The sequence below is a fragment of the Solanum tuberosum genome, unplaced genomic scaffold, assembly GCF_000226075.1.
Source record: "Solanum tuberosum cultivar DM 1-3 516 R44 unplaced genomic scaffold, SolTub_3.0 scf00651, whole genome shotgun sequence".
Taxonomy (NCBI): Eukaryota; Viridiplantae; Streptophyta; class Magnoliopsida; order Solanales; family Solanaceae; genus Solanum; species Solanum tuberosum.
In genome coordinates, this window is record NW_006239589.1 from 76,985 (window position 1) to 88,288 (window position 11,304).

The 11,304-nt window shown below is 35.4% G+C and overlaps 1 protein-coding gene and 1 pseudogene across 1 annotated transcript; both read right to left on the minus strand.

Annotated features, from left to right (window-relative positions):
• The window catches only part of LOC102587583 (putative late blight resistance protein homolog R1A-3), a 55,679-nt pseudogene that overhangs the window by 8,016 nt on the left and 36,359 nt on the right, over positions 1 to 11,304 (minus strand).
• On the minus strand, positions 386 to 3,326 carry LOC102584163 (uncharacterized). The gene is made up of 3 exons (XM_015305031.1): positions 2,813 to 3,326; positions 2,259 to 2,350; positions 386 to 2,160 (listed from the first exon to the last, which is right to left on the minus strand). The coding sequence occupies exon 3, from the start codon at positions 2,154 to 2,156 to the stop codon at positions 1,335 to 1,337; it is 822 nt and encodes a 273-aa protein (XP_015160517.1). The 5' UTR covers positions 2,157 to 2,160; positions 2,259 to 2,350; positions 2,813 to 3,326; the 3' UTR covers positions 386 to 1,334.

Genomic DNA, 11,304 nt, shown 5'->3' on the forward strand with positions numbered 1-11,304 from the left:
TTCAAGTCGAGTTGTTACGACTATTCTGCTTCTCATTCCAACATCTGGAAAAAGAAAAGCCTTAAGTCATCCCATGCCATACAATCCCACATATCATCCAATACAATGAGATATCTCTTTCCCATTGGGCTTTTCCTAAACCTGTCAGCAAGTTCGCCTACCTCATCTTCCTTGTCCTTGGAGCCCGTAACTTGACTGAAAATCTCTTTTAATAGCTCTCTTCGGCTATATGTTTGAGAAATGATGCACCATGCTCGAACATCAAAGCGAGAAACAATGATGTCATTATTGTACAACTTTCTAGCAATTGTGGTTTTCCCTTGTCCCCCATGCCTACAATTGGGACGACGTCTAGCTCATTTGTACCTCTAATCAGATACTGAAGCATTTTTTCTGTGTCTTTCCCAAAACCTACTATCTCCTCATCAGTCTCTGGATTGCTATGTTGAGTTGGCAGGTGTTTAGATGGCGCTACCACATAGCAAGGCTTAAGAGCAACGTCTGCTGACCACATCTTAGTCACCTGCGAACTGATTTGCTTAATCTCTTTCAAGATTGCAGGAAGTGAGCAGAAAATATGCCAAAAAACATTATATTGAGCAAGAATAGAGTCAATGGAAACTTCAGCTTCATATGCCAAATTGATAGTATGCCTGTGAAGAGCTTTCAGAATTTCATGTTCATGGTGCACCTTTGCGATATCTCTGAAAATGGATGATAAAAATGACAACTCCTTCTCTAAAATGGATGTCAGGGCTGATAGCTCTTTCTCCAAGTTACCAAAAAGAGGCTTCATCAGGAAATCTAAACCTGATTTAGATTTCGACATCTCATTCAGTTTCCTTAAAAGAGAAGCCAGAAAACTCAATCCACCAATAGTGGGAAACTGAGATGGAGTACTGAACTTTAAGGATTTGTAGTACGTCTCCATTGGTGCCTTCAGATCTTTAATTTTCTCCAATATCTGTATCGAGCAAATATTTGTTTTGCTAGTCATGTCATCTATGTTTACAGATCTAGGAAGAAGCTTTTGAATTACATATAGAACATCACCCACTATGGTTACAACCTTTTCGAAGACCTCATTCATCATCTTACTATTAATAGCATGATTTGACCCATCATCATCAAGAAACACAAACAAGAAATCTATTGCCACATCAATATTTTGGGTTGAGACATTAGTAGGAAAGATTGGGAGCTTTTTGTTTTTTAGATACACCAGCAGACTACGGAGATGATGTGAAAATCCTTTTGGTAATTTCTTGTTCTTGAAAGTTTCTAACTGAGTGAACTTTGAAGCCTTTAGCTCACCAAGAAAAATCTTCTTCATTTCAGGGCAGCTCGGCTGGTAAAAAAGGAGATGGTACCGAAGCGGGAGGCTCGTAGACGCTACTAGTGCAATGACTATTCTCCACTAGCTCAATTAGACATAACAGATATGGAGGTTTATTCATGTATTCTTGCTCATCCTTGTCATCCTCATCCTCATCCTCATCTGTATCATCTTCAAACTCAGATACATTAATCGAAAAAGCATGACAAAACTGTCCCACATTATTAGCCATGAACTGAATTCGAGTCTCCAAACATTCCAGCTTCTCATGGTCGATGTAACCATTTATCTCTGTGGCATATAAGTATCTCAAAAATCTCATTTTCTTTTGAACAATTTTCAGTTGCTTTATAAATCGATTATAGTGAAGGATTTTTTCATTCGTCCAAGAAGGATCAGACCTATCCAATTTCAGGCACATTATCAGTACATCATTTAGATTCTTTCCGAGGCAATCCATATAATCTGATAGATAAGAATCATTCATGAACTCATAATTGTACCTCAAACTGGAATTACCTTCATCTATGAAATTCAATAACTGTGCTACCAGTCTTTCCTGATCAAGGTTAGTTTTACATTCATATGGAATTCCATCAAATACCCGGTGAAGCATTTTCACGATCAATTTGGCGATCTTTGTGGGTTTGACAAAGAAATCATGCAAAAGAATATGATAATACTTTATAAAGGTTCTAAACATTCTTAGCTCCATTTCAAGTTTCTCAATCTGATCAATCTTGATGCTACTCTGATCACCTTGACTCTTGATCCTTCTTAGGTGATATAACACATCGTCAATGTCATTAATTTGAGCCATTTTCCTGAAAATATAGTAGAAAATTCCCGCAAGTTCAGTACATTTTTTCACTTCAGCTAATAATTGAAACCAACTTAACGATTTGCAAAAGAAGGAAAGTACCTAACACAAGTTCAGCTCAAGTCTTACAATCACTCAAGCGCGTACTTTTGTCTCCTATCTCCTTTTTTATATCTCCAATTTCGTATTCAATTCTAGAAAGAAACAAAGGAAATGATAACTATAAGTAAAATTACATTTAAGTTCCACCGAAGAAAAGTTCTAAAGATTCAAGAGTAAGATAAAAACAGAAGTCATAGAAATGATCAGATCAACAATATATGCCCACGAATTTTCAGATATAACGTTGCATCCAACAGTGTGACCTTGTAGCCCAATAAAATGGATGGAGAACCACGAAGTCTCAGGTTCACACCAGCGGAGAAAAAATGATAGAAGTAGGTGATTCCTTTCCTATTTGTTTAAGCCTTGGTGGGCGAAGTTACTCAGCTCTCTTTCCTTTAAGCCACCAAATTCGGTAATTAACATGCAATCTCACCGCATTAAACCACTTAACTATCATAAATTTTCATGGCTTGATATAAACAATTACTGTGGATAAATAATTTCTTGAAAATTTTCTAAAAATCGTAGGAGGTACGTTAAAAAAAACTCACCTCAATGACCATGAATTCAATTTGCCTGCAGCCACAAGGTGTTGTCTTGTAGAGAGATAGCTGATAAGATCAAAGAATAATTCAAGTTTAAAAAGGCACAATCAGAGTGTATGTATGAGCTCTGACTTTTTGCATAAATAATTTATCTAATACTAGGTAACCAACAATCAGAGGCGAATCTAGGATGATCCGAACATGGGTGCACCAAGAAAAATGTATTAAGTGGGAATTGATCTTTAGTCCTCAAAGTCAAAAGCTCAACATTTAACCATGTGGATCAACTAAAATTTTTATAGTACGGGTGCAAGAATATAATATTATACAAATGTTAGAAAATATATACATAAAATATCTAATTTTACGAAGAGACCACGGGTTCGGGTGCCCTATTTTTTGCACCTAAATTCGCCACTGCGAACAATTATTGCTTTATTATAACTTATATACTTGTTATCGTTTCTTTCCTATTGGCTTATTGACTGATAATATGAGCTCTGAAATATTAATAATGGTAGGATGAAGACTAAACAACAATTATTGCTTAATTAATTAATTGTGGTAATTGTACCACAACTTCCTGAGTTTCATTCCTATTGACCTATTCAAATTACGTACATCGTAGACCTTACGATAATTTTCATTTTATGTATTCATTCTTTCTATAGGAAATGGTAAATCAAGCATAATTTATATGTGCTTGTATCAATAACTAGTCATCAAACACGCGTGTTCCATACTAATTAGTACAAATATTTTAAATTATCCAACAAAGCATGTACTAGCTCAATTGGTTGGCTACTTAAACTTTCACCATACCCCAAAAGAAAGTCACTCAATTTACAGAAGAGGATTATACAATTAGATTTTTTTTTTTTATTTTTTTTTTTTAACCCTCCCTAGGAGCTCCCACCCCTTTTGCTCCCTTGGTGACTCGAACTCACAACCTTCGGGTTGGAAGTGAGGGGTGCTTACCATCCGAGCAACTCCCTCTCGTCTATACAATTAGATCAGTTTGAAGTTCAGTGGAAATTTCTAACACTAGAACGATGTAAAAAGTATCAGAAATCGCACTTCAAAAAGCTGCACCTAATAGAGAGTTTTGATTTTGGTCTATGTTAGGTGGATTAGAATTGGTGTGTTAACACCAGTTCTCTGGTCCCAAGCGGACAACTCAGGAGCGAAATGATTGTGCGTGTTAGTTCAACCACGAACCAACTACTCATACAAGAGAATTCTGTTCTAAGAAGGATTTTCTTGATGGCTTTATATCAAAGGACACAAAAAAGGATTTGTCCAAACTTTGAAATTCATTGCACCTCAAGCAACAAGAAGCAGTTTAACCTTAAGCTTTTCTGGATAGTTCAGCAAAATAGAAAATCAAGAAGTACTCAACAACAACAACATGGTTGATCTGATGTAAGTGGAGAGAAATTGGTCAAAAGTATAAAGCTGCATAAAAACAAGAAATCAGTGAAAGACCAACAGATATATATTTGTCTCCAATCATACATAAAAAGAGTTTATCAATAAAAACAAACATAGCAAATAGTAGTAATGTTACAATAAAAGAAAATGGGCTATACTTCTGTATGAGCATGGCTGCAACAATTAGCTATTAAAACCCTCACCAATCTGACTGTTCTTTGACGAGGTGTATACGATCACATCCTTCAATCTCTTCGATTTCTCCCTTCATTCTCACAGCTGAATCCTCCAGAGATTCTTTCCAGGACCCAATCAATTTAATCTGTTTCAGCGTTGGAATATATGCAAAGCTAAGGGGTATCTCCTCTAGGTCGCCACACATTTTTATAACAAGTGTTTCAAGCAGGGGAAATGATTCCTCCGAGGCATCCCACCTTGAGATACCTAACTGCACCAGTTTCAACAACTTAAGTTTATGGAACGTGATATCTCCCAGGCACCACTCTTCTGATTGAGGAAAACACACATCTTGTAATTGGAGATACTCCAGGCTTGGTAGTTCCGCAATGAAGGAAATAGCACTTTCTATATGAATTCCTTCAAGTACCAACTTGTTTTAAATTTGAAGGCAACTGTAACCCGGATAGAATGCGGGGATGCACAAAGGAAAGTTGAAGCTCTTGAAGCTGGGTAAGATTCTCCAATTTGGGACAAAAAGGCTCTTCATCATCCTCAAATTTGATATGAAGTTGTTGAAGATTAGGACAGCTCCTTGATAACACATCCAACCTATCAATTGGAAATCCAACAATTTTCTTTAATATCCTCAAATTTTCCAATTTAGAGGATCCTTCAAAGAATCCCTGCTTATCAAATTCAGCTTCCCTAATCTCAACATGCCTTGATTTTTCCATCTACAAAAAAGACACTGGTAACCGTACAATAGGAAAATTCTTCAAAATTAAAGTTTCTATATGGGGCAGATGTGATCCTGGATCAAAATAGAATTCACCTGCCCAAACTGCGAGGTACTTCAGCTGATTTAGTGGTTTGAATGCAGCTAACGACAAAAACAGCACACTGTAAGAACTCAAATCCAAGACTTTAAGAAGTCGCATTTCACTAATCCAACAGAAGGGAATCATATCAAAAGATACTACATTATTTATCATTATCAGAGACCTCAAGTGTTGGTGGAAAGGCTTCTGTGTTTTGGAAACCAGAGATGCAAACTTGGAAAGCTCTTCACTGAAACTGAAGCTTACTCAACTTCCCTTCCAATCCAAGGGTTGAAACTGGATATATTGACCCTTCACTGCAAGCATAAACTTTTCTTCTCTACTCTTCTCCAAGCAAAAGTGATGCACAACATCATGAACCTGGCAGCATTTGACTTTACCATTATAACCTTTCTTTGAAACAATTACCACGTTACTGCTAATGAGATCCATCAAGTAACCTTCAGCTTCCTCTTCCATTAATCTCCCAGATTCAGTGTTCTCCACGAATCCTTCAGCAATCCATAAACTTATCAATTTAGATGCTGGAATTCTTGCGTCCTCCGAAAACATCCCCATATAAAGAAGACAAGGCTTTAAACAATCGGGTAAGTTATCAAAACTCAACTGCATAGTCGCCAGACTATATTCTTCGCACTCACTATCAAGATAGTCAAATAAAGCATATTTCACCTCATTCCACCAAGATTCTTCCATTTTCCTTTTTTTGATTATTCCAGCTACCAAGACAACCACTAGGGGGAGTCCTTTGCATTTTTCTGCAACTGCTTGACTCACATATTGTAGTTCAGGCGGGCAATCTTCCTTTTGAAACACTTTTTTCTGCAACAATTGGCAACTCTCTTCTGTTGTGAGGAATGGAAGAGAATAAGGATCAGTATGGTACTTGACTTGCTTACCCACTGTCGAGTTGTTACGACTATTCTGCTTCTCATTCCAACATCTGGAAAAGAAAGCCTTAAGTCATCCCATGCCATACAATCCCACATATCATCCAATACAATGAGATATCTCTTTCCCATTAGGCTTTTCCTCAACCTGTCAGCAAGTTCGCCTACCGCATCTTCCTTGTCCTTGGAGCCCATAACTTGACTGAAAATCTCTTGTAATAGCTCTCTTCGGCTATATGTTTGAGAAATGATGCACCATGCTCGAACATCAAAGTGAGAAACAATGATGTCATTATTGTACAACTTTCTAGCAATTGTCGTTTTCCCTTGTCCCCCCATGCCTACAATTGGGACGACGTCTAGCTCATTTGTACCTCTAATCAGATAATCAATTAGTTCTTCTGCTTTATTCTCAAAACCCACTACCTCCTCATCAGTCACAGGATTGCTATGTTGAGCTGGTAGATGTTTAAATGGAGCAGCCACGTAGTGAGGATTAAGAGGAATGTCCGTTGACCACATCTCAGTCACCTCTGCATTAATTTGCATGATCTCTTTTAAAATTGTAGGAAGTGAGCAAAAACTATGCAAAAAAGCATTATACTGAGCAAGAATAGAGTCAATGGCAACCTCAGCCTCATATGCCAAATTGATGGTACGTCTCTGAAGATCTTTTAGGAATTTTATGTTCATGGTGCACGACATCTCTGAAAATGGATGATAGCTCCTTCTCTAAAATGGATGTAAGAGATGATAGCTCTTTCTCCAAATCCCCTAAAAGTGGTTTCATCAGGAAATCTAAACCAGACTTAGATTTCGACATCTCATTCAGTTTCCTTAAAAGAGAATCCAAAAAGCTCAATCCACCAAAGGTGGGGAACTAAGATGGAGTAAATTTCAAGGATTTGTAGTACATCTCAACTTGTTCCTTCAGATCTTTAGTCTTCTCCAATATCTGTATTGAGCAAAGACTTATTTTGCTAGTGTCATCTTTGTTTATAGATCTAGGAAGAAGCTTTTGAATTACATATAGAATATCACCCGCTCTAGCTCCAACCTTTAACAAGATCTCATTCAACCAGTTACCATTAGTAACATGATTTGACACATCAGCATCAAGGAAAACCAACAAGAACTCTATTGCCACATCAATATTTTGAGCAGAGTTATTATTAGGAAAGTTCTCGAGCTTTTTGTTTCTGAGATACATCAGCAGATTGTGGAGATGATGTGAAAATACTTTTGGTAATTTCTTCATTTCCAGCTCCACAAACACAATCAATGATAATAGATAAGGAGGTTTACTAAAGATGTCATTTTCTTCATTAACTTCACCCTCAGCAACATAATCTAATACGGCCAAACAATATTGTCCCACATTGTTAGTCATGAACTGAATTCGAGTCTCCAAACATTCCAGCTTCTCATAGTCGACATAACCATTTATCTCTGTGGCATATATGTATTTCAAAATTCTCATTTTCTTTTGAACAATTTTCAGTTCCTTTATAGATCGATGTATTGCAAGTTTTTTTTTGGAATGGCAGGACCTACCCTTATCCACGAACATCATCAATACATCATTTAGAATTTTTTCCAGACAATCCATATATTTCGACAGATCAAAATCATTCAACTCATAAGTGTAACTTAAACTGGTATTACCTTGAAAGAATTCCAACAAATGTGATTCTAGCCTTTCCAGATTAAGGTTTGTTTTACATTTATATGGAATCCTATCCAATACCCGGTGAAGTATTTCCCCAGTCAATTTGGCACTCTTTCTGAGTTCGACTAAGGAATCAGGCAAAAGAACATCATGATACTTTATAAACGTTCTAAAAACTCTTAGTACCATTTCAAGTTCCTTAATTAGAAATATCTCGAACCAATTCAGATTACCTCCATTCTTGATCCTTCTCAGGTGGTCTAACATTTCTTCAATTTCATTTTCAGCCATTTTCTGTAGAAAAATTCCTGCAAGTTCACCAACTTTTGAAATCAGGTTCTTGAAGCCATCTTAATGCTTTTGAAAAGTTATAAATATCTATAATTTTACATCTTATTTACCCTTTTCGTATTGTCATTTAACTAACAATTATTATCGCATAAAATCGTCTTTTTTCTCGTTTTCATTTATGAGATAGTAACTATTAGTTGAGTGGACCATTTGAGAAATCAACTCTCTAATTATGTGTGTATGGGAAAAAGATGACTTACCGTTAGTTAACAAGTATCTTCAATTTCTGATCCTATCATAAAAGGGAGCAATAGAGAAAAACAAACATTATAAGGTAAACCAGAGAGTAATAATTCTCAGATTTGGATTCCAACAAAGATATATTTCCAAATTTACATAATAGGTGAAACAAGAAAAAAGTTTATTGAAATAAAATGGATGAAGGTTTGAAGGAAGAAGGAAGAGTCTTCTTCTCTCTCTATAATAATTCTTTTTTTATTTAAAAATATATGTAAAAGGAAAATGACTTAGTTTTCGAAAAACCGATTAAACTTATGGTTTAAGAGAAATCGAATCTTCAAAAGAACAGAGTCGCCACTTAATTTTTAGTAAAAAATCAAGAAAAAATACTTATGGTTTTCAAAAGATTTAAACAGTTAGAGAAAGGGATCCAAAATGGAACATTTGACTCGAAATACAAGTGATTAGAATTTTGATAAAACTAGATTAATTAAAATTTATTTAATCCATTTTTTAAGATAATAATTTGAACCAATTAAAGCATGAGATCATTTTAAATCAATTGATAAAAAGAGAACACACACAATTTTATTTTATTTTAGTTCATTTGAGAAAAGTGTTAACTTAAAACCATTTAAATAAGCAAAATGATTAAAGGAAGAGGCATTCAAAACATGTCATTTTTAAAAAAAAACAAAAAAAAAAACAAAAGATTTAATTAAAATGAAACATGGCCAATATATTTGATTAGTAAGATAAAACAAAAACAAATATAAGAATGTATTAAAGGTAAGCCAATGTAAAAAAAAAATTAATTTATCGTTTGGGGAATTTAATTAGGTTAGTTAACAATTTAAAAGTTAGAGTCAACACGCAATAAACAATAAATAATCATAATTAAATAATTAAAGAGTAGGGAGAAATTGAATTTGGGCCTCCTTTTGGGCCAAATTCGCTGAAATTGGGGCTTAGGCTCAATCCCCTTTTTGTATACACTGGTTGTATACCAGTGTATATCGTATGAATCTAGCCCATTTTTTTGTATATAAGGCCGTATACCAAATGTATACAACCTAATCCAACTTCCAGAACAGCTGTTTCGATTTTTGGACCTGTATATCGCTGCTTTTTCCGTGTATACCATGTATACAAAATCTGTATACCAGTGTATACCAGCCTTTCCCTGCGTTTTTTGCTTCCATTTACCCTGTATTTTAGCTTCTTTTTCAACTTTATTGGATCGACGAAGCAGAATCGAGCTTAGACTCGAGGATATGCAAAGAGGGAGTCCAAAAGGGACTCGAACGCGATTCATAACAAAAGAAAAGAAAGAAACGAATTAGTAAATGGAACTTTTAAAGCAGCTGGAAAAACATACAATGCATAGCATAATTATATATATATATATATATATGTAAACCACATTATAGATCCAAATAAAATTAAAGACATCACCTTATGTGTTCCTATGAGATTAACACTAAAACAGGAACGACCCTAGTCTAGACTTTAAACTTATGCCGGAAACAAATCCAAAATTTCGGCTTAATTAAAGAAATATAGACATCAAGCAGCATCGCTCTATATAAAAAAAAGAACTCATTTGAATGCAAAGGACTACTCATATTTTTACTCCAAGCAAATGGAGCTGTGCACACATTTTCTAAAAATTATACACTTGAACTAGATGGGGATAGCATTTAATAACAGTAGACAAAGCCAAATAAAGTAATAATAAAAAATAAAATAAAAAGAAATGGAAGGATCACATTAAGTCACAAGACAACTGCAATAAAATTAAACTTGACTGATTTAGGCAACACTAGCGATCTAAACTCGAAAATAAACTCAAGGATAGTGAGACAAATCCTTTGACACTTTCAAGACATGTAACAAGATATGAAAATCACTGTAAGAAAGGAACAGGACAGCATCTCATAGGTTAGCAAATGGACGAGACAGATTTAAGGTGAGCATCACGGTCATAAATTCAAGAAGAGCGCATACAGAGATATAAGCCCAAACGAGCGTTAATCCATCTTGAAAATGAACGCGCGTTACCCCATTTCAGCAACAATAAGATGAAGAGAATAATATCAAACTGAACATACCATATAAGCTCATCTCAAAATCCCCAAGGAATAATACACTAAACCGACACAGTGAACTTAAGACAACCAAGGGATTACGAGTTGATTACCTTGTTGCGGGCAGCTGAACCGGGGCAATATTGAGCAGGGAGACAGCAAGGACAAGTTTGTTATCTCCTGTGTCCAGGTTAGTCAAAAAATACAGAAACAGAAAAAAGATGAAACAGACAGAATTAGTTTTAATCCGAGTCCAACAGAAACCACTGTGTTTCCTTAAGAAATTTAATCCCCTCACTGTACCCGAGGTTGCAGATTAATTTCTCCCAAGATAAAACGGATTAACCTGTTAAAGAAGTAGCGGTATCTCAAAACTTCAATAACTTCAGCGAACGCAAGAACAGTAACAAGAGCACACACAGACTCTGTCGATCGACAATTTTATTTATGAGAGAAAATGTATGCAGAGAGGAAAATTTTTTTAGTGTTTTTAAAAAAACGAAAAAGATCTCTTATTTATAGCCATATGCAGCAAGGAACGCGTCTGTTCAGAAAAGACCCGTTTTTTTCCAGAACATTGTGTCCTTTGGGAAAAGTAACGATTTTTCGGAAGGAAAACCGTTTGGAAAAGTAACGACTTTTCGGAAAGTAACGACTTTTCGGAAGGATTACCGTTACACATGAATTTCAAATAAATTCAGTTGCGCCAAAATTAATTCTGTTAGTTAACCAACATTCTGAATTAATTTATAAAGAGAAAAGGAAATGATTTAACAAGATTGATTAAATAAATTTTAGTCCAAAAATATTATCAATCAATCATTTGCCAAATCCAAATCCAAATCCGAATCCGAATCCGAATCCGAATTCG